Raw genomic sequence first — 23601 nt, forward strand, 5'->3', positions numbered from 1 at the left:
AGCTATTGCTTGTTTGTAAGTACGATGGTTATAGAGATATGTGATAACTTGGAGTCCTTTGTTGAAATTTGTATTTTGTAATATTAGATTATTTTAAAGGATTTTATGATATTTCATCTCTTTTGTGTTTCTCAGAAACATTGTGGAAACTCTCTGGACTTTGAGCTAACCTGTTTTTGTTTTTGTTTTGTTTTTATCTCTGTGGTTCTATCACAAACCTTGTTGTCTCTGTTTGTTAGTCTGTGCTCATTTGTGAGAGTTTTAGTTTCTGTTGTGGAAAGATTTCTGAGTCTTTGTGACATTTTGTACAAACTAAGGTACTAGCTGGTTTGTTAGGGTTCCCAGCAAGTGTTACACACTGTGCAGATTGTGTCAGTACTTTGTAAGCTCTTAGTGCAGCTTGCTCCTTACTTAATGGATGTGTGGTGCTTTGGTTTGTAGTAATAGTTAAAGGTGTTTTGTATTGATCCAACACAGTCAAAGAAAACTAGACAAATTGGCCCTATAGGTACATTTACTGGCCATTTATTTATGTCATGCTTACATGCACCCACAGAGCTCAATCACAGATGCAAACACACTGCATAAAAGGAGATAGATGCACTGTACAGATACACTCATCTGATTTCCCTACTCTATCAGCACAGGCAGAGAAAATGTGGGCTACGTACGCAGAGAAAGCACACGACATGGAGAGACGCAGGAAGTGAACAGGGGAAGTTTGGTGGTTTCTTGCGTCATCGTTTTATGCTGCTACTTGTGTGCCGTTGCCGATTGAAGGTAGGAAGACTCATACTCACTTTTTAACTTGTTTGTTTTCTCCATTGCTACTACACTAAAACTGTTTTCTAAAAGTGGAGCGATCGTGAGAGATGATGGACAGTAGCAGAGCGATAGCAGGTGTCAGGAGGGTGAAGAGGGTGGGGAGCGATTTTGAATGTCTGCTGGAGTCTATATGTTCAGGTTTTAAGAGTCTACTTCCGCTGCAGATAAAAAAAAAAGGGGCCACAATGGCTTTGACATGAGGACAGACCAGATCTGACACGAGTTTTCAAGTTTGAAATGTGATTGAAAGTTAAAGTGAGTCTACTAACTGAAAAAGGTAATGGTGTTATCAGGGCGAACATTTCAGCGGCTCACTTCACTGAATAAGAGAAGTACAGAGGCAAGGGTGTGGCCTTTCATTCGACAATAAATTTCTGAGCATCAAGGGGAAGTGGAGAGCTGCATATGCACAGTGAGCACTCAGTGCAATATGTTCCTTCATCATCGGAGAGGCTGTTGTTTGAAATGTGAAGTTTGTGATGCATGAAGAAACTTTTTGTATTTCTGCATTTGCAGGGTGGGACATTAACAAAACAATGTCCTGACACTTCAGCTTTAACACACCAGAGGAAACAACCTGCACGCACCATCATGCCACTGAAGCAAAGAAAGCAGCAACTAAACTGACAAATCTGTGGAATTGAAATGTGCAACACCTCTTCAAAGGCACTGGCACATTAAGCGAGTTGGTCAACGCATCCACGGGAGACAGTCAGTCTGACTGTCACAAGCAAGAGAAACTCCGGTGGGTCTTCATGTAAGGTGGAAACAGCACAAAGGACGAGATGAGGAGAGTTCGGAGAAAAGGAGGGCACAAAGACAAGGTGTTTGGATGTGATCTGCTCGAACACCTGAACGCCTCTTCTCAAGAGAGTAAGTGAACAGACTCATTCCTGAAACCAGTCATTGAAACACACAATACGCACCACAATGTTCAGATAGATCTCAAACAGACTCACCAAAGACATCTGAATAGCCACATGATACAAAGTGATGTATAAGCTCGTGGGAATGTTTCAGATGCACATGTTTAATCTTCTATGCAAGGACAGCCTACATTATAAAAAACTCATATACAGAGGGAGACAATTTGAAAAAACAAGATCAGACCATTTTAATTTACACAGATTATGTACTCACCTGAAGAGGATTCACCCTTTAATATTACCAAGTGTATTTGTCTAATTTCTTATTTTAAAAAAAATGTCATTACAGGTATCATAAACAACATTCACTTGTTTTAAAGGGCTTGTTATGCCTTTATTAAGAGATAGGACAGTTGATAGATTCAAAAATTGGAGAGAGGAAAAGTGGAGTGGACATGTTGGAATGAAGCAACAGGTCAGATTAGAGTCCAGCTCATTCGCTTGGAGGAATATGCTTCTATATGCTACATAAGGGTTACACAAAAGAGATGCAAAAGTGAGATATCTTCAAATAGAAATTAGTCATGTTGATTGTAATGTTTGCAGTGTTGTCCTGCTGTGGTTTAAGTCTGAGTTTGAGTCTGATAAAAGAACTCATTTGAACGTAACATGAAGGGGTACGTCTTTTCCTCGACTCAGTCAGTATGTCTGAGTTCAATGGGAAACCAAACATGTTAAAACCCCTGTTTTAAAATGTAGCCGTTGTTTAGAGGCAGCAACTTTGAGTTACTAACACCTTAGGAAAGGAAACGGTTTAGCATGGTCGTTTCAAAGAGTAAAACATCAGTGCACTATAATATGTTTTGTCATTTCATACTATTGACTCTATAACAAAGTTTGAAATTCTGACCTGGGGAAAAGAAATTAAACCCTTGTCAAAATTACCACAGAGAATCTAACAGCCTCACGATCATGTTGTGATTCCCGTGTTTGGAGGTTAGGCTACTCCAAGATGGTGGCCCTGGTTCCAATCCGACCTGCGGCTCCTTCCACTCATGTTATTCCTCACTCTATCATCCCTGTTTCCAACTCCATCCACTCTTTGACCAATAAAGGCATCAAAGCCCCAAATACTACATTTTTTAAATCTCATAAATGCTCCCTATTCTAATGATATGTAAGCTGGAAACAAGTAGAGATGTGGGAACATAGAGTGCTTCCATTATCAAAACAAAGCTCTGGTGACCTGCAGTATGAAGTATTCAGACAGGGGTGATCGAAGCTTTCTTCAATCTGTTCTCGACCCTCTGTGTGGTTCTTAAGCCCTTTCACATAAGCCTTACACATGTACTGAATACGCATGCTCAAATACAAAGTTAGAAATAAAGATTTTTAAATGCAGCTCATTCATTTGAGTACCTCACTGCGCCCCACAGTTCCTCTGGTGCTGCGATGCTGCAGTGAGTTTGTGGAGACACATGGAATCGTGGACGGCATCTACAGGTTGTCTGGAGTGTCGTCCAACATTCAGAAACTCAGGTGGGTTCTGTACGAGTGTGTGTGTGTGTGACAATGGTTGTCTCTCTTTGCACGTACAGTATGGCCCTGAATGATCTGTAGAGTGTTCTCAGGCCAAATGTGAATCACGTGTTTGTGTATTTTGTTGATGTGAAACCAGGGGGGAGTTTGAAGGCGACGGGGCTCCAGATCTGAACAAGGACCTGTACCTGCAGGACATCCACTGTGTCAGCTCTCTGTGTAAAGCTTATTTCAGAGAGCTGCCCAACCCTCTGCTCACGTACCAGCTGTACGACAAGTTTGCTGTGAGTACACACAGACGTGTCACACAGTTTAAGTGACTGTATTTCAGAACAAGTCCAGATCTCTTAATAAATACAGACGAGTCTGAGACAAATTGTATCCTATTTTGAAATGTACAAAATAAAACAATAACATTAAAAGTGATAGTCCGTAACAAAGTATTGTTCTTAAAGTATACACTAAGTTCAAATTCCACATGTTTCAATGGATGATATTTCAAAATGGACTTGTTATATATTAATGCAAACGTGTGTGTTTCAGGAGGCAGTGGCCATCCAGCTGGAGGAGGAGAGGCTGGTGAAGATCGGAGATGTTCTTAAAGAACTGCCAACACCACATTATAGGTAAACCTTTAGTTTCCAGCATGAGGAAACATACGGTAGTCTGGAGTTTCTCTGTGGCTTCACTATCTGCTGCGGACTGTATGGATTTATTTTTACATTATTTTACATGAGGATCTTTTTTGTATTGGTCTTTGAGGTGGCCTACCTGTTTTTATTCAAAGTTTTATAGACCTCCTGTACTCATAAAGTAAGAAAAAGGTTTTCACCCAGGTACCAGACTCAGTTTAATTTGCTCTGGCCGATGTGTCTTCTTCTCAATCCATTTAATAAAAATATACTGGCTGGTCCGTTGATCTCCGACTTGAAAGATTTGGGCTATGTTGTTGTGTACTGTAACCTCCAGTAGCACACCTATAGAAATACATCATAACGTTAAGACTGTGGCCTGAAATAAAGTCGACCTGTGCCCCAGTTAAAAGACCTTCATCTCTGACTCTGTTTTTACTTCAGGACTCTGGAGTTTCTGATGCGTCATCTTGTCAGAATGGCCTCGCATTCATCCGAAACCAACATGCACGCCAGGAACTTGGCCATCGTCTGGGCCCCGAATCTGCTCAGGTTTGCCAATATGTTCTAGTGAAGTACCTGTGCAAGACACTAAACATCAAGCTATAGCTCTTCTGGTGTCTTACCTTTAAGTCATTCATCCACCCATCAGTCATCTTGTATGTTTAGGTCGAAGGATATTGAAGTGTCTGGCTTTAACGGTACAGCAGCCTTCATGGAGGTCAGAGTTCAGTCCATCGTGGTGGAGTTCATCCTCACACATGTCGCTCAGCTGTTTCCTGCAATCGGTAACACACACACACACACACACACACACACACACACACCCACTCACAGAGTTACCAATGACTTTTTCACCGAATGAATTTGAGTTTAGGCTGAAACTGTTTCTTTATTTGTTACATTAACGCTCACTGGACTTGAAATTTATTTTCTCTCATGCACCCTCTGTACATTTTGTGTTTTTTATATTTTACTTTTTTTTTTAAATTCTATTGTATACATTAGTAATTTCATTTTTTAAGTACTTAGCCTTATTTTTTTTCTTTTGCACCAATACACCAAGACAAATTCCTTGAATGTATAAATGTAAAATAAAACTGATTCTGATTCTGATTTCAGGTGTATCAAACGAGAGAAGGAATTCGCTCCCCTCGCCAACAGCAGCGTCTTGTCGTGAAGAAGGATTTTTCAAATCTGCAAGCATTCAGCCGATGCAAAACTTCGGTAACATCAGTCCAGGAGACGGTCCTCCACTTATGAGGTCCTACCACTCCATCATTGAAGGCACAGACAAGTCAGTACAGTGTCTGATTATGATTTTAAAAACCTGATCTCCTGATTATTTGTGAAATAATGCAGTCATTGCTGTTGTCAGGACGTGGTACAGTAGGAGGTCATGTCAGGTTCTTTTTAGTTGTTTTTCATGTTTGACGTCTTTGTCGTCTTGTTCAGGAGGAAAGGATCTCTTAAAGGCAGAAAGTGGATGTCCATTTTCAACATTGGAGGACGATTATCTGACCCACGACGGAGACACAAACACTCAGCCAAAGGTACAAAAACCTCATCATGGTTCGAAGTCCTGGTAATAACTGCTCCACTGTAACGCTGCAATTACAGATTTAACCATGAATTATTTAATTCACTTTGAGTGAGGCTGAACGTGACCTTCAAGTTAAAGAACACTGTGTTTCTTAAACCTCTACTTTAATTTATTTAATTGTTTTTGTTTCCAGAGAAAGACCGGACAACTCTGAGACCTGCAAGAAGCATGGACTCCCTCAGTACAGCCCCCTTTCCAAAAGAAGGTGCTCCTCCCTCCTGTCACTCATTTCCAAACTGTCAATCAGACTGATACATAGAACATTTCACATCATTTTAAAGCATTTAAAAAAAAAATATATATATATTGATGCATATAAACTTTCTTTGTGTCGATTGATTTGTGGAGCAAACTCATCAAAGTTTGATTAAAGGTCCAGTTCAAAACAAATGATAAAAATAAATGCATTAATATAAAAACATATACTTAATCATCAGGGCATCTTCATGTGAATTTAATCTATATTTCACCTCTCAAGAATGACATAATGTGATACAAAAGGATATGACAAGACACAGCACGAAAACACACGACACAAAAGCTGAAGACAAGACACAAAGTGATTCAATATCATGCAACGTGAAACAGTACGACACGACACGATCTGATATGAGATGACACGTTGCTGTATAATATGATGCAACACAAGACGTCACTGTGATTGATAAGACACGATAGATACTTCGATTCAATATGATTCAATACGATACGAAACGATGAGACACGACGGCACACTACGACATCATATAATACGAATTTGACTTGGACTTTTTTTAAAGTAACTAAACATCCACAGTAACTATTACAGGTTTGGTTTTAAATTACATGGAGCATCACAAACTCATGTTACTAGTGAAAAAAAAAAACGTTTGTCAGAAGCATTCAGACAGTTTTCTAGGAATGTATTCACAGTCCAACTTTACATTTCAAATCTTGTTAAAAATATTTGTCATTTCTTTTTTTCAGCATCCAGACGTCCTGCTCAGCACCCTCCTTCCACCATATCTCCCCTTGTCACCTCGTCCCCCCAGCCGGGCATCGACGTCTCAGTATCCACCACAGGGATAGGTGGCAGTGAATATGCAGTGACGTACCGCAGGGGGACAGGGATCATGAGTGGGACAGGAGGGACTCAGGGCACCTACACCGCCTTAGACCCTGAAGGTTTAGGACTCACAGGGAGCGAGACGGTGCAGACCAGATCCCCCGGACTCTCCACTAAAGTGGGTCGTAGAGCAGCCATGCACATCACAGGGCCCACTATGGTCACGGTACCTTTACACATCACCTCGAGCATGGCCTTGTTAGTGCTGCAAGGGGGCGGGGCTGACAGGGTCATCCACAGAGGCAGGGAGAAAGATGGCGGAGACAGGGTGGAGGGTACGGAGGGAAGAGACAGGAAAGAGAGCGTAGTCAGAGAGAGGAAAGTGGAAGAAGGCAGAGCGGCTGAGAGAAAGGAGAAGAACCACAGAAGGACAATGACGGATGGGGAACAAGTCGCAGATGAAAACGTGAATACAGAAACAGGTGTTAATGAGGATGAAGAAGGTAAAAGCATAACAGGGGAGGAGGAAGAGAAAGAGGAAGAGGAGGAGGAGGTCGGGGAAGATTGCAAAAGGGAGCCGGAGACGGTGATAAGAAATCGAAATGTGTCCAGGGAGCTGCGAGTCAAAAGCCTGACCGCCAACACGGTGGAAGATGATGATGAAGATACTGACGATGATGACAACAATATTGATGACAGCGATGTATATATGGGTAATTTTTCTTGTTTTACTTGAATATTTTTACTGAGCTATTGCTTTTTATATCAGTTATTATTGATATCAGTAATCGCTTCATCTCCAATTAATCCTAGAGTGAGATGTAAATACAATGGGCCTGATTGTTGAATGCATTAAGAACTTTTATTTTAAACCATCGGTATACAAATAGTCTAAGTCCTTCTTTAATCCCTGCCTGCGTTTTATGTTTTCAGATATGAAAGATGTGATTGAAGAGACTCAGCAGGGCGAAGTGTTTGATGCTTCTGACATCCTCAACTCTACGGAGGAGGAAACAGACCCCCTGGGGATGTCGGGCTACGTTCAAGATAACTTTGAATTCCTGGACCAGATGGACTTCAGCGTTCTGGACCACATGGATTGCGGTTTCCCCTATCAGGTAAGTGTGTGCTCGCTGCACCATGAGAACGTTTGCAGAGCGATTGAAGGCAGTAAGTGTTCACTTGTCTTTTACCTGTCAGGTGAACGAGTTCTCCGTTGAACCTCCCGGTCACTCGGATGATGAGTATGAAGTCATGGAGCAATATCAGTCCTCCAATCGTCTCGCAGAGGAGCACGCACACCAGCCGCCGAACCCAGAAACAGACACCCGGAGTCCCGCTGAGTTAAACACACACAGGCCACTCAGCCTGGATTTACAAAGCAGACACATGAAATCCCTCAGCTTGCCGTACAAGGCCTCAGCTATGCCAGGAGCCGAGGAGTCCAGCTCCGAAGAGGAGGAGGAGGATGACGATTACAGTGAGGAGGACGAAGGCATGTTTGTTAAAAGCCTTCCGTGTGATTACTTTTTAAACAATTTGCCAGAGTTTGATGCAGACAGTTCAGACGGACGTGCTCTTGACGGAGTCGCTGTGCATCAGTCGCAACTTTCTAAGGAAAGGGATAGTCCGTCACCGAGCCTTGAAGCTCCTCCACGCAACGAATCATTTGAAGAAGAGCAGGAATGTGAAGACGTGAAAGACGAAGAAGAGAATGACGGACTGGAAGAAACGGACCGCACAGAGAAGGAAGAGAAACTTCACCAGAGAAGAGAAGTGCTGGAAAACGAAAGGCAAAGGTGAAACTCGTTTCACATTTCATATACAGTAATAATAAGACAACATGTTTACCAAATGTGTAAGCAAATCAGTTCACAACATTACTTTGGGTATCATATAAGGGATCTCCTTTAAGTCATACTTAACTGATGAAGAATCGAGTAGCTGTTTTTTTGTTTTTTTTTATTTCAACAGGATCCAATGAAAGGTATTTCCTGTAATAATGAGCCCACAGATAGCTTCAGAGTGTCAGTCTCATTGCTGTCAACTAACTTGTTTCCAGAAGCAGCTGGCTGCTGTTTTCTACTCTCTTCACACTGAACAGCTGACGGACAAAAGTAGGGACACGCTGAGAAACAAGGTTGAACCATTCAGAGCTTTGGAGCAGGACATTTTAAAACGAATGCTGGAAACTCGTTCCATGTGGAGGCTCAAACTTTAAACTACAGCAGTGACCTCAAAATGTGCAAATTTTGCAATGACAGAAGGAGACCTCTCTAAGTGGGCCCGAACTGACGGCACTCACTCTCAATAATTTTTACTTATTCACAGGAAAGTGACTGAAGAAAAGTTAAGTTGAATTATCTGTCTGGGAGTGGAAAAAAGAAAGAGGAAGACGAGTAAGCGTCAGGAAGCTGGAAGACTAGAATCAGCATTGATGCTGCTGGCTCATCTTCTGGATGAGTAAACAAACGACTGGTGAACTAACAAGCTCACCATAATCACATAAACGTTTCAGTAACAGCTTCTTGTGCTGCTGCCAAGTGCGGTCAAAGGCCTCAAATACACAGCTTTAAAGGCAGACTGGATTTTCTTAAAAACCTTACTGTAGAGTATCCTTACTAATGTTAGCAAACCTTTTAAATAGAGCTGCATCCCTGAACTATCTGAATAAGTCAGCTGTTAATCCCTTCATTAGTAGTCTGTATATCTGTTACATACTGTACATTACTGTTGTTACTGCAGTAAAGCTGGTTTAGAAAAGTGCGGCTGAAAGCAATAACTCCATCGTCCTCTTTGTAGAAAGCACAAGAAAGACAACATTTGAAACGTCATCATATGTTGCATAAATAATATGAAGTCAAGTCAGTCAGGAATATTAAAAAAAAAAAAAGATAAAAAACTGTCTTTCTCATCATAAATGAATAAAATCCCCCAAATCTAAAAAGTGTTACTTCAAGATCAAAAAGCACAAATGCTTTTTTTTTTAAAAATATGCTCAAAATGAACTGTTCATGTACAAATAGACTAAATACTCTAATTCCAAGCTTATGCACCCCACATGTCTAAATCTTTTTTTTACATGTCATTTATTTGCAGTGAAGCAATGGAGGAAGAGCCCGGTGTTGATGAAGAAACACAAAGTGACGAAGAACAATCTCCCACTTTGGATGCATCACCTCTCGGCTGCTCGGAGTATCCGACGCCCAGCAGCGAGGAAACAAGCAGTCTGTCGGACGTCAAGGTTGAGGAGAAGAGGGAATCAGCTGATGACCCTCAATCTGAATATCCAGCGTGTTGTGCTTTTCTCAAACAGGAAGAAACCTCTGACCTTCCTTCAGAAAAGCTAGGAGACGTCTCTGTTTGTGTAATAGAAGAGCCAGGATCCCCTGTAAGAGGAGATGATGATGAAGATCAGGACAGGGTTTCCAAAGACGACTTAAGTCAAGAAATGGTTATAGGAATAGAAGAAGGTGATGACAACATGAGGGAAGAAACGATTATGGACGACAATGAGGAAACAGATGAGAAAAAACAAGAAGGAACGCTGCAGGAAGACTGCAAAGAGGAGGAGAGTGCAGTTTGGGATGAACTGGAGGATGTTGAGGAGGATGCAGGGATTACTCAGCGTTCAAGAGAAAGCGTAGTAGGGGAAGAAGACGCACAAGTCGGAGAGGAGGGAGAGCAGAGGGACGGTACTTCAGCGGAGAAAAAAGTTGAGGAAAGAGGGACAACTGAGACAGAAGTTAGTATAGAGAAAAAGGCAACTGAGGAGAAGCTTCCAGACCCAGAAGAGCAGCAAGTGTGTGTGCAAAAAGAGGCAAACTTACCAAAGGCAACAGAACTAGATGAAACAATTCAAAAGAAGTGCAAAGAAGCAACGCAAAGCGACGAAGAGGAAGGGGTTTCAAAAGAAAGAGAAGAGGACATCCGTGACAAGAAGAGATATGATGAACAACAAATAACAATAAAAAGTATAGATAAAGAACTGATAAAGGTCAAGTCTGGCACAAAGGCAATGAAAGGCGGCAAACAATATGAGGGGAGCGACAGCCCTAAAGGTGGTGTTGGAAGGAAGCTGGTCGTCTCCAAGCAACCGAAGTTCTACCAAGTGAAAGCGGTGCCCGTTGTGCCTCCGAAGCCACAGCACTGCAAAATCACCGCCCTGACTCTGAAACACCAACAGCAGCAGAGAGACGCAGACCGAGAGAGAGAAAACACGGTGACGGTCCCGGCCGAAGGGGATCACGACTGTGCGGGATGGCAGAAGAAAGACGGAGGAGGTGATGAAAGTGAGGGAGAGGGGAAGAAGGAGCAGCCTGAACAGAGGGGAGGCGACAGGAGGAGGGATTTGGATGAAAGTCTCACCAGGGACACAAACAGAAACAGTCCCCATAGCATGAATTTTGAAGAGGCTGTTGCCATCATCACCATGAAGCGGGAAAAGGAGAAAGAGGATGAGAAGGAGAAAGAGAGGCAGAAGGATTGAGGAAAATGAAGCAGAGTGAGGACATCTTTTTAGTTTGTTCAAAATTATGAATTCAACTGATTTAACTGTGCAAACTATTTTTCAGCATGAAGCATAAAGGGCTGAGCTTACCTTTGACTGTTGGAGAATTTTCTTTCAGTATAAATATCATCAACAGTATTGTGAAAATGATGCTAGCAGATATGTTGAGGTTTTGATTTTAGCCTTGTGAGGAACCTTGATTTTCAATCAGGATCGTTTAGGCTTTTAATGCATTTTTCATGGGAGGATGTTTCTATTTGTACGATTGGAAACTGTAGAGAGCTGACACGAAATGAGGGAGTTACGATTGGGGATGACATGCGCCAAATGTTGACCTTCTTGCAGGGAGGATGATGTGTTTTCACTGTCTTTGATCCCCTATAAGTCCCGAGGAGGCCCAGCTACTACATACATAGCCCAAATGTGTGTGTAAAATTGAACTGAAAGTAAACAAAAACAAATGGACCAAAGGTGAATGCTGCTGAAACATATTAATGATGGAGTTTTTTTTTTTTTAAACAATATACACCCAGTTTTTTTATAGCTTCCTAATTCTCAGTCTGTAACGCAAAACAATGAAGATCGAAGATTAACGTAAAATGCTCAGTGTTTGCACTCATCTTCTTATACAATACTTATTACACAAAGTATCTGTATATTATCTTAGATAAATGGTCACACAGTGAGTTAGATATATTTTTGGTAAATGAAATAAAATGTATACTTTTAAAGCAATATGTGGTCTATGTAAGACAAACCGTTGTTTTATTTGTGTGAATAAAAACATGTTTTTAAGACCAGGTCTGCCTTTTATGATGATGAGAATGATGGTCAAACATTTTTTTAAAAAGCAGAGCTTCACAACTTCACCAACTAGCAAAGTGTGTGAAGAGTGAAAGAATGAAGAGGTCAAAAAATCTCCAGCAAAACTTGTAGTAAGAAGATCAAATTTATTAACAAATTAAACCGACGCATTTCTGCTTGTGGCTTTTATCGGGTTCATGTGAGTTTTTTGAACTACTTAGTTTGAAATCTATGTGACTCATATTTACATCATTTGCTTTTTGGTTTAATAATAAGGGGAGTTTGGAATGTCTCATTTCAAACCTGTGCCTTGTAAATATTTACATCTTGAATCTTTTCATAAGGAATATAAATTATAAAACCAGCATGAAGAGACTACGTTGTGAAATAATACTGTTCCTGTTTGAGGGCTAATAATGTGAAACAGTTTCATAAAAAAAAAAAAACAACAACAACAAAAATAAACGTGGCAAAAGCTGTGCATTATCAGAAAATTATTGATTAAAAGAAGGGCATTTTAACTAGCTACAGTGACGTCACAAAGCCAATGTACCACTCAAGACAGACAAGGATAAAGAAAACATAATCAAAGAGGCACGTTTACAGATCATAACAACGATGTGCATACAGAGAGATTTCTATGTCACGTTTATTAGAAGAGTTACGTCGGTTGACCTTACGTCACTTCGGCCATTACGTTAACCCGGAAGTAAATCTAAACAAGGCTGCTGGGGAGATGTTTCAAGTTGCTGCTGGAGCACCAACTGTTTCCTATAAATAAAGCCTTTAACATTGGACTACGTCGATCTTAAATCTCGATATCCAGCATGTCTTTGTCGTCCTCTGTCGGCTCGCAGGTGGCGGCCATCATGGATGTGTTGGCTCAGGCTGCGGTGGCTGAAATAACCAAGCTGGTTCTGGACGGCGCGGCGGTCATGCGTCTGGAGGTGTGTGAGAGGGACAGTGAGATCCAGGAGCTCAAGACAAACCTGAAACTGATGCAGGTTGAACTCTGCAAAGCCAAAGAAGCAGCTCGGGTCCGAGCCTCTGAGGACAAGCAGGAGCAGACAGAAGAGCAGTTAACTAAAGGTGAGAAGTAAACACAGCTGGGTCTGCAGGGAGGGGACATCTGTTACCACTACGTTATAATACAGTGTTGTTACTAGTATGTTATCTTATTATGTATCATCATACAGTGTTATTATCATCCTATTACTAAATTACACAATCCAAAGAACTATATTTTGTATTGTGATTTGGATAAAAGGAATAAACCATAACATGTTGAAGTGTTATTATAGTTAGTTAGTTGCTTCTATTGTCTCCCTTTGTTTTGGACACAGGAGAATATCACATATAGCTCAACACAAAGAAGATGAACATCTAACAGCACAGAACACACACACACATTATCTTGCACTATTTCATTGTCAAGCTGTTTTTATTCAGGAATTAAACGTGCACATTAAACAGTTAAACAGACTAAAACTTGTCCTTGCTTTGTCGACTTGCTCTTTCATGTGTCGTTAAATCTCTTTCTGTCACACTCAGGTGAAATGGAGGATCAGGTGACCTTTGCAGTGGAGACAACTGATTCGGTCTGCCAGCCTGAACATGGAGCCGAGGGGAGCCACGAGATGGTGCCAGTGGTGAAACAAGAGCCGGCAGATGAGCCTGCCACCCAGGAAACAGCAGACGACACTGCAGCTGTGAACGTTTGCTTTGAGCGAGATGAACTGATCTGGCCTCCTCCTGCTTGTAGCATGTTTGAGAAGGACTCTGTTGCAATGCAGGAGCAACAGATGTTCTCTCCTCACGTTGAGCAATATCCTGCACAAACAAATCCAACGGATGCAGAGGAAATCACGGATGATTCCCTCAGTGTGCAGATAAAAGAAGAAATGGAAATAGAGGATATAACTGAAAACACTACAGGAGTAGATATTTGCTTTGAGCAAGAAGAACCGATCTGGCCTCCTCCTGCTTGTAGCATGTTTGAGGAAAGCTCTGTTGCATCACAGGAGCGAGCCCAGCTTTTTACCCCTCACATTGAGCAATATGCTTCACGGAAAAATACAAATAATGCAGATAAATCCCTCAGTGTGCAGATGGAGAGACAACCTATGCCCAGGGGAAGAACCACTTTAAATACTGAACTTTTCAGGCACGCTTTACACCCTGCAACAAGACAAGAGCCGTGCTTACAGTCGGCCTCACAACAAGTCAGGCTGTTATTGACACCTCCTCATGCACAGAGACAAACATTCAATAGGATGGGAGCCAACATAGAAGACCACATCCTCGGTAGAAACAGCCCAAGATCCAAAACAGTGATGAATGTTTCGAGAACACATCAGAAACAGTTCACCTGCTCTGTGTGCGGCAGGGGCTTCCTCCGCATGTCTCAGCTCGAAGAGCACAAGGCCCTGCACCGAGCCTCGAAAGATTTCAGGTGCCTCGAATGCGGGAAATCGTTCACCCAGAAGAGGCGGCTGAGGACGCACCAAAGCGTGCACACCGGCGAGAGGCCGTACAGCTGTAAAATCTGCGGCAAGAAGTTTTCGAGGCAGGACAACTGCTTGAGACACGAGCGCTTCCACAGCGGGCTGAAGCCTCACAGCTGTGGGCAGTGTGGTAAAAGCTTCACTGTGCTGAGTAACCTCAGAACACATCAAGAGACTCACCTGTTAGGGAGATGGGGCTCAGATAGTGGGGCTTTGAACGATGCATTTTAAGAGAATCCTCTCGTTCCTTTATTTGTCTTGCCAAGTTTCCAGTATTTGTTCACACATTTAGTACAACCGTGACATTTCTCGCTTACATTTCAGGCGGCAAGGCTTTGATACATGGTGATGATGATTTTATCTTATTTTGACGTGTGTAGTTCTTCTGCTTTTATCACAACCTTTTGTAGTGTTTAATAACGTTTCTGGTGTCCTCTCGCTGGTTGATGCCTTGTCATGTTGATTTGTCTTCATAATGACCTTCTTCCCTTTTTGTAAGTCAAATCTAAACTGACTTCTTCACCTTCATTACACTAAAGTGTTTTTTTGTGTAACGTTACAAACTGTGTCTGACCACAAAGATTGTGACTCAACTTTGTTGAAGTAAAGTGGATTTGGGTTTCATACAATGATTCATTGTGAGTTTTTATTTGCAACCTATTTGGAGTTGTGTGTACACACTTCATAAACCCTTGGTTATTATTATATAAATGTATCTATAGCTTAAATAAATTGAAATAGGAGTGAATAAAGAAAACATACTCCTTGCTATAACTAGCTGTTTTATGCATAAAACATATTTAAAGGTATGTTGTGTTAATTTGCTTCTATAACTATTTATTTTCCTTTTCTTCAGTGGTCTTTGATTCATCTTTGTTTTGTGTTTTCTGGCTGACCTCTGGGAAGTTGATGCCCAGATAATTTTCTCCCTCTAAATGTGTATATAACTCAAAACATAATATTTAACATAACAACCTTCTCTACCTTTTCCTAATTGAAACGGACAGTTTATTGATGACCTTTGGAAAAAACCCATTATGGGGTTCCTCTAATGAATGTCTGAACTGGTGCCAGTACAGTACTTATATTGTACTGATTGTTCACAGTCTATGGTTTGTACGGAGCCCCTAAATTCAATTCAATTTAAAAAAATGTTTTATTTGTCCCTGGGGGGCCGTTCAAAAGGCACACATCAGTAAATCAATAACTGCAGATATACTAAAAATATAACCAAAGATAAAGAGTCAACAAAAGAATAAAGAGTCAAGATGTCAGTACAAAGTTAAAATACAAAATTAGAATGTTAAATACAAAAAAGAAGATATAAGTGGACAGTGATCGGACTAAAGATGTAAACAGTAATGAATAGATGTAAACAGAACTATAGTGCAGAAAATAATAAATAAATAAAAAAGTCCATATAAATAAAGTTACCGTCTTTTACGTAATGTCCTATGTAAAAAACAATTATATTGTGTTTTTATTTATTTTTTATTTCTCCAATGCCACTTAAATGTTTTTGTTTTAAATTTAGCTTTGCGTCTTTGCACTAATGTATACGGTAACAATGACGTCATTTCCGTCCATCGAAAAAAAAAAAAAAAAAAATCCCTCTGTTTATTCTTTGTACCAATTATCTGCTGCTAGCGTACAGCGGTTCACATTAAACCAACAGAAAGCTAACCAACACCGGCTGCTGTGTCTGTGTTAACGGCGTCTTCATGGCCCTCTTCACGGGCAGAGCTGGCGGCTTCCTCGCAGCCTGGCGCCGGATATGAGGACGCTTTTCTCGGATAAAAAAAAGTTCACGCTGCACAGTTGCCGTGTTTGTTTGTTTGTTTGTTTTTATAACGATGTTGAACGGCGTGTCTCTGCGGGCTCAGATCACCTCCATCATCGATGTCCTGTCCAAAGCGGCCGTGGCAGAGATCGGCCAGGTGGTGGAGGATGGGATGGTGGTGCTGCGGCTGGAAATGTGTCAGCGTGAAAATGAGATCAAGAAGCTGAAGAGCAACATCGAGATCCTGCACAGCGAGCTGCGAGCCGCTCAGCAGAGACTGACCCTGCGACCTGAGCACCGAGGGAGAGATGGTGAGATGCTGCACAGCCTGCATGTGTCAGCTCACCATGATGATGATGATGATGATGATGAGGTTCACAGTGAGAGGAAAGTTTTCTTGCATCCTGTCTGATCTTAGTGATGACCAGTCACACCCTTCTTATCATCCCACTATCTCTGTGAGGTGTTTTAATACCTGAAGGGGGGGGGGGGGGTCGACCAAATCCTGATAACGACCCTGTGTAACAATGACCTACAAACCTAACTTCATCAGATCTCCCACCGATGCTGCAAAAGAGGTTTTGCTGACGTCTGCATCGACAGACATCCAGCAGATCAGCTCTGGATGTTTGACAGCTCCGTCGTCTCCCCTGCTCTGATTTTCTCCAAAAAACAACATACCAGAGCTGCGGCGTGTCACCACTGAAGATATGTTTATATGTCAAATGTCAGGTTATGGAGTCTTAAAAACAGACTAACTAGACAGACTGCTGAAGTTAGTTTGTAGGGATGATTAGCATCCACGAGAAGTGTGAAGAGCACACAGAGACAGGGAGGTAAAGAGGTAATAAATCCCCCAGAACCTCTTCAATGAAGGAGATATAATTTCCTGTATTCAAGAGCTCTTTAACACAATGTTAGCACCAGATAATCCAAACTGGTTCTGTGAGGAATATAGATCAAAAAAGGGCCCAACATGAAAGTCATTGCAACAGTAATGTGTACTGTGGAGCATTTATGAAACAAACAAAGACACATGATTGTAAATAGGGGGATGAATGAAAAATAGTTTCCTAAAGAAATTCATAAATCAACGACCAGGGCATGGACTGTCTGTGTTATGATCACATCTTACACATAAAGTTAGTTCAGGTTTAATTTACTTTAAAACTGTTGATCATGTCGTAGGTTCGTGGTTTCAGGCGCTGGTGTCCCTGCACAGTGTAGCTGTTGTGTCTCAATCAGTTGTCTTCATTTTTTTCTTATCTGTCAAGAAGAGTAAACCTTGTTGCTCCTCACAGAGAAGTGAAGCGCTCTCACAACACCGAGTGCAACGAGCTGGAGACAATGTCACGTAAAAGTTTGTGTTCCCACCAAATCGCTGGTGGGAAGACGGGAAAGTACAAGTGCAAGAAATGTGACGTGGTCATGTTATTTTCATTTTAGTTTGAGTTGAAACATCTTTATGTGTCTTGTATAAACGCGTCGATTTCAGGTACTGTCTCTTTAAGGCTCAGCTTCTGACTTGTTTTAATGCACGTCAAACATGAGAGAAACTGTCAGCTTCGAGGGAGTCTAACACCAAAAAAAAAATCACGACTCAAACATCGGTGTGAAAGTTACGTACCTCATAATAGATGCATCCGGAATAAGAAAAGAATTGTTTGAAAATGTATAGCTGCTTACAATTTAAATCTCAGAGGATTATACACTAATCCACATAAAATCCTTTATTAAACTCACTGCTCTGTTTTTTAATCGTTGCCTCTCTACAGATGCTCAGAGGGACGTAGGTGAGCAGAGGAGCATCGTGGAAAGTGTGCACGTTGAAAAAGAACAAAGCAGCCTGCCCTTACCTGAGGTTCAGGTGAAACGTGAACCTGTGGAAGAAGGGAGCGAAGAGGCTCGTGCACGCTCTGACCAACCAGCCTTGTACGAAGGGGACGCTGCACGATGGAGACCAGAAACACAAACTGGAGCAGGACACATCAACTCGGATTATTTAAACGTCGGGCAGGGATCGATGTCGTATCTTCCCGAGTGTCCTCTGGACTCCCGAGTAGCCGGAGCTTGCAGCAGCTCGGGTGGGTTTCAGCAGAGCCTGTTGAGTCGGGGGCTGCTTGGAAACAATCAGTACCGCAGTTTGTACAGTGCGGTGCGGAGGAGGACGACCAAGAGGTTAATGTTTAAGAAAGGCTTCCTCTGCCCGTACTGTGGTAAATACTTTGAGCGCTCAGGACACCTGGAGAGGCACAAAATGATTCACACTGGGGAGAAACCGTATCGCTGCGAGATCTGCGGCAGACGCTTCAATCAGAAATGCAGCTTAAAGGAGCACATGAAGATTCACAGACGATGTAAGTACGACACTTCAAAGTTTTTTTTGACAATTTCAACACATACAAAATGTTAATACAAACTCTTAGAAGGATGAAAAAACAATATCAGAATATACAGAACAAGTCAATTCAATACGTTATATATATATATATATATATTACTTTCAAAATGACTGCCTCTGTTGCGTCACCGCATGGCCGTCAGGCCAACTGCAGCAGCCACCTGTCGCTCGCTCTCCCTCGCGTGCTCGTCATAACGTGCTCGTACGGCATCAACATCGCCCCTGAAACACGGATGGATATTTATCTGCATAATGTTTCCAGAAGAGGTCAGAGGTCAAACACGTGTGAGAGTCTTTCTCTCTTTTTTTTTTATAGAGATAGACATAACATCTACGTTCACTTATTAGTGGACGATCTATACTGAAAAAAAGTTACATAATATATGTAACTTGTGTATCAATCATTTGGCCAGTAGGTGGTTCACCGGACAGCCATGTGGAATCGCTATAAACGCAGTCATTTTGAAAGTTAACTACAGCCCCTTAAAGGTAGATGATTCAACACAGCAGAGAAAATCAAGAAGTCCTCATTTTCCTTTTGCTAATGAAGCTTCATTTCCACTTTTATAACTTGAACTTAAAGATGGGTGCGGTGGTTCCCACTAGGGTCTTTATTTGAGCCCCCAAGAAGTGTATAAAACTTGGTCTTATCATTTCCTCCCAGTTGAAATAGTTTAATGAATATAGCTTGAATATCTGTGACTGGTCGTCTTTAAAAGAAATGTGTTATTATTATATCAAATGAGGTTGTGGGTTCTTCTGAGTGGGCGGTTAAAACGCCTGTGATGACTTTTTTGTATTCAAACAGGCGTTCAGCCACATCCAGTTGAGATCCAGATAAATCAACAGAAGAAGACTCCCGAGGTGAATCCATGTCCTGAAACTCATCACCCCGAGACAGAGAGCCAGAAGAGCGCTGAGGAAGCCCCGCCTACCAACGAGGACGTCACCGCAACGCCTGTACAAGTCAAATGTGAGCCTGCAGAGGAGAAGATCACACAACCAGCGTTTGAGGCGGGGAAGCAGGAGATGGTGGAAGGAGCGGACGTCCTCAGTGAGACGTCTTTTCAAAGAGACGGACAGCCGTGGATGTCCACGCCACAAAAACAAAACGGCACCGAGTATCTCAGCGGCTCGGTGCAGAGTTCTCCTCCGTTCCCCGGGACAACTCAGATACTCTCCACTCCTGTGGAAGCTTCTTGTAGCACGTTCTCCTTTCCAGGGAAACCATACGGGGAACAGAAAAACAGCCTGACGTCTCCAGCACCTTACGCACCCTCAGACGCGATCGTGTTATCAGGTGAAGCCGGAGCGCACGGGATGTCGGGATCCACGCTGGATGAGCACATGCAGAGAGGAGGCGTGTCCTTTCAGATGATCAAACCAAAGAAATGCTTCCTCTGCTCGTACTGCGGGAAGGTCTTTGAGCGAGCCGGCCACCTGGAGAGACACCTGCGGATTCACACCGGGGAGAAACCGTACGGCTGTCACATCTGCGGGAGGTGCTTCAACCAGAAGAGCAGCCTCAAGGGCCACATGAAGACGCACAGAAATGGTAAGAGACGAGCGGGTTCTTTCAGTTTTGCAAAGGTGGGGGGGATTTGAACAGACGTGAAGGTCAGCTGTATCCAATCATTTCACTGTTCTGAATGAGGAACTCATCATGGGGCACATTACACAGATTATTTTACATTTCAATGGGAACGATCACCACATGCACCGCCTCGTTCTCTCTTTGCTTTATGTCACTGTGACTCTGATGCTCCAGTCATGTTCTTCTCCCTCCAGTCTCTGCAGCCTCAAGTTTTACATCATTAAATGTTCACTTTTTGTAAAGTCTGTGCACAGGTCATGTGGACCTTTTTACTGTGAATTTCTGTCATGGCGTGTTGAACGTCGTTCCCTGCTACGTGTACCGATCGTTCCCATAAAGATAGATAGTTAGATACTTTATTGATCCCGAGGGAAATTCAAGCGGAGTGGAATTGGAGCAGCTTCTGGTGTTTTTTTGTCCAGCATACAGGACTCTACTTTCTGGATGTGCGTGCTCCTTATCATTTTAAAGATTCGAGATGTTGTTTTTTCGAGAATTTTTTTTTTGGGGGGGGGGGGGGGGGGGGACAAACATGATTACAGAACAGGTCCCCTATCCTGACTCCATTAAACATGTTTACCGTTTGATCTGATCGTAGAAATCAAAGGATGATGATGATGAGCATTAGTGCTGAAAACAACCTCATACAAGTTCACACTTTACAATCAAACAGGCCACATGTTGGGTTTGTTCTCATGAAATATAAAACATAGATGCTGATATGTGAGAATCTGGCACCATGGGATGTTTGATCATTTTATTTAAAAAAAAGAAAAGGAAAAAAAAGTGATTCTTTTATTACAGTCCTCATGTTTAGTAAAATTCACTACTACAGATAAGCACATCTACATTTGTTTAGCACAAATTATCAGGAAAGATTTGAACAGTTTCAACCCTCGTTGTGAACTATATTAAAACCTCACCACTGATAATGACACATTTTTCTGAATCTTAATCCTCCTCTAAAAGTGAATCTGTTGACTTTATTCTGCTCTTTTAACAGGGGAGAGCACCGACATGCTGGAGGCACATCCCCTCATGTTTACAATGCCTGATAATCATCTACTGAAGGACCTGGTAGAACACCAAAACAGACCTGCAGCGTCTGAAGAACAGGTACCCGGCTCCTCGTTCACGGAGGCAGCGGGTGAGGAAGCAGCGACGGTAAAGCTGGAGCCGAGTCGGGAGGATTTTCAGACTTTAAGTCAAACCGGGGACGATAACGTCACGGGAGCACGCGACCACATTCAGCTGTGGACGGAGAGGAGGAGCGATGCCAACGAACAAAACGTGTGTTTACTTCTACCTGATGTCAAGTATCACATCAGTCCTGTTGCCGGAGCAGCCAGTGAGCAGGGATACACTTCACCAGGTCGAGACCTGCCTTTCCTAGACCACAAAGAAAAGGACGACATGATGCACAGTGATCAGTATTCGATTATGGGGAGAAGTTCTGATCAGGCTCCGGCACCTGAATCGCAAGGTCAACACATTATACAAGCTGTGACTGTGAACGAGTACACCGCTGTGAGTGACGGGACTCAGGAGGGAGGGGTGTTTGAGTTTTCAATGGTCGCCTCGGGCAACAACGAGGACAACTGCGGAGGAGACGCAACCAGACAAAACTGCTTTATATGCTCCGCCTGTGGGCAAAGCTTTGATAGTTTCAATTTCTATCAAAGACATCAGTGTCAAACCATCACCGAGCAGTCCTTCAGCTGCCACATATGTGGGAAATATTTCAATCAGATGAGCATTCTGAAATTGCACCTTAAGCTGCACGTTCAATAAAATCATATGTCACGGTAACAGAAACAAAAAACAATCACTGTACAATATTCAACACTTCAGCACATTCAATCTTAACTGATCGTCCATAAATCAAAGTGAGATCATCAAAATACTTAAAAAAAAAAAAGAAGCTGTTTTAAAACTGACAGCAAAAAGGTTACACGTCCGCCCCAGGTGAAATATTTTTGCTCCTTTTGACCCGATCCATAAAAGACGTCTTCTTAAGATGACGATGCTAACACCGCCTCACTCAAGCGACACGCTCATGGAAACTCTGGGCTGATAAACCAGCTTTAATCATGCGACTGCTCGGCATCATTTCAGTGAAGACAGGTAACTGTAAAAACACTCAGATGGCTTCACAGTGCAGGCCTCAGGTGGACCACCTCTTACACTCAACTGATTATTATCTGTTTAAACATGTTTACAGCCACATGAACGCTAACTGACTGATGACCATAACAATTACTCGGGATGTAACGATACACTCATGATATGATGCGTATCAAAACACTGGGTCTAAAAAAGTATTTTTTAAAATTCTTTATAAGAAACTGTATTGTGAGGTATCGTTACATCCCTACTAGTCACTGATTATCAGACTTCCACTTTTTGCAACGTGATAGTAAATATAGAGTTTTAATGCAACTAAAATAGCCCGGCTGCTTTGTGCTCCTCTAATCAAATAATTTAGGAACATGTCCTTCAAGTTTCAGGTTATGTGGAAAAAGTATAATTATTATTTATAATATTAAGTCTGCCATTTCAACATTTAAAGGGATACTTCACCTATTTGCATGAAGCTGTGTATCATTAGAAACATGGTAGTAGTGTTGAATGGTCGTGAATCCAGCCCTCATTTTGCCCTGAGACAAGAAAAATCTGGAAGTTTTCTTCATGTGATGCAATATGACGATTTTTGCCTCACATGAAGAAAACTTTCAAGCAAAGAAAAACACATTTTTCTCGTCTCAGGGCAAAATGAGGGTTGGATTCACGACCATTCAACACAACTACCATGTTTCTAATGATACACAGCTTCATGCAAATGGGTGAAGTATCCCTTTAAATCTGTTCTGCCAGAGAGATTGTTTGGTGGTTATTATTGTCCTCAGGCAAATTTAAAGCAAATGCTGTGGGTTGTTTTAAATCCCAGATTTGATTTATCTACTAAATAACCAAATATGAAATATGATTATAATCACAGAGAGGGGAGTTCAAAGTTCCCATGAAATGAAAAGTCCATTTTACAGGTTTTAATCCAACACTCCTGTGTAAATGTTTATTAATCTGCCATTACCTCCCAAATATATTTCAATAAAGCATCATCTATAGTATTTTTACATCATAAATAAACATATTTTCTCTTCCTTTAAAATATTCCAAATGACTCATCCTGCACTCCGAGGTATTTACAAATTTTTCAGCCAATTAAAATGCTTTGAAGCTAACGATCCAATCAACGTCAAGTCCCGCCTTCTATCTTGTGAATGCTTCTGTCCCATTTCAGTCGAGACACGGCAGGTAGAAATAAGTTCAGTTTTATGGGGAATTCAAGCTGAATAGTGCAGGAAAAAAAGCGTGCATTATGTGACACCTGAATGGAAAACTGAAGGAGTTGTAAGCTTCTCTTTGCAGAAGCTTTTACTATAGACTGATTTTTGAGGGTTAATTTAATGGCCAGTGACTTTGTTCATCTGATCGGAC

The 23601-nt window shown here is 41.9% G+C and overlaps 4 protein-coding genes across 8 annotated transcripts in view; all 4 read left to right on the forward strand.

The window, feature by feature from the left end:
• tesk2 (testis associated actin remodelling kinase 2) overlaps positions 1–1550 on the forward strand; it is a 41104-nt gene extending 39554 nt beyond the window's left edge. For 2 of the 4 annotated variants that reach the window (XM_079348440.1, XM_079348443.1), the window contains 2 exons: positions 643–780; positions 1342–1436. In XM_079348440.1, coding sequence (XP_079204566.1) covers positions 643–778 — 136 coding nt within the window. In that variant the 3' untranslated portion in view covers positions 779–780; positions 1342–1436. Of the gene's footprint in view, positions 1–642; positions 781–1341 lie in introns of all 4 variants that reach the window. The other 2 variants (XM_079348438.1, XM_079348441.1) reach the window with 2 other exon arrangements.
• Positions 1551–1586: 36 nt separating this feature from the next.
• LOC306826887 (uncharacterized protein) lies at positions 1587–11817 on the forward strand. Of its 2 annotated transcripts, XM_079348426.1 has the most exons (14): positions 1587–1698; positions 3128–3230; positions 3370–3514; positions 3774–3856; positions 4307–4414; positions 4532–4650; positions 4985–5159; positions 5318–5415; positions 5599–5670; positions 6432–7223; positions 7444–7628; positions 7711–8309; positions 9610–11014; positions 11406–11817. In XM_079348426.1, the coding sequence occupies exons 1-13, from the start codon at positions 1611–1613 to the stop codon at positions 10997–10999; spliced, it is 3957 nt and encodes a 1318-aa protein (XP_079204552.1). In that variant the 5' UTR covers positions 1587–1610; the 3' UTR covers positions 11000–11014; positions 11406–11817. The 2 variants fall into 2 exon arrangements, with proteins under 2 accessions (XP_079204552.1, XP_079204551.1); XM_079348425.1 differs by having other exon boundaries at positions 9610–11817.
• A 663-nt stretch (positions 11818–12480) lies between these two features.
• LOC306826896 (uncharacterized protein) lies at positions 12481–14957 on the forward strand. The gene is made up of 2 exons (XM_079348450.1): positions 12481–12913; positions 13376–14957. Exons 1-2 carry the CDS (start codon positions 12652–12654, stop codon positions 14557–14559), a joined length of 1446 nt encoding a protein of 481 aa, XP_079204576.1. The 5' UTR covers positions 12481–12651; the 3' UTR covers positions 14560–14957.
• A 1045-nt stretch (positions 14958–16002) lies between these two features.
• On the forward strand, positions 16003–22434 carry LOC306826892 (uncharacterized protein). Its single transcript, XM_079348437.1, has 4 exons — positions 16003–16419; positions 17884–18465; positions 19318–20064; positions 21107–22434. The coding sequence occupies exons 1-4, from the start codon at positions 16182–16184 to the stop codon at positions 21892–21894; spliced, it is 2355 nt and encodes a 784-aa protein (XP_079204563.1). The 5' UTR covers positions 16003–16181; the 3' UTR covers positions 21895–22434.
• Positions 22435–23601: the final 1167 nt, after the last annotated feature.

This window comes from Symphodus melops, assembly GCF_947650265.1.
Source record: "Symphodus melops genome assembly, chromosome: 7".
Taxonomy (NCBI): Eukaryota; Metazoa; Chordata; class Actinopteri; order Labriformes; family Labridae; genus Symphodus; species Symphodus melops.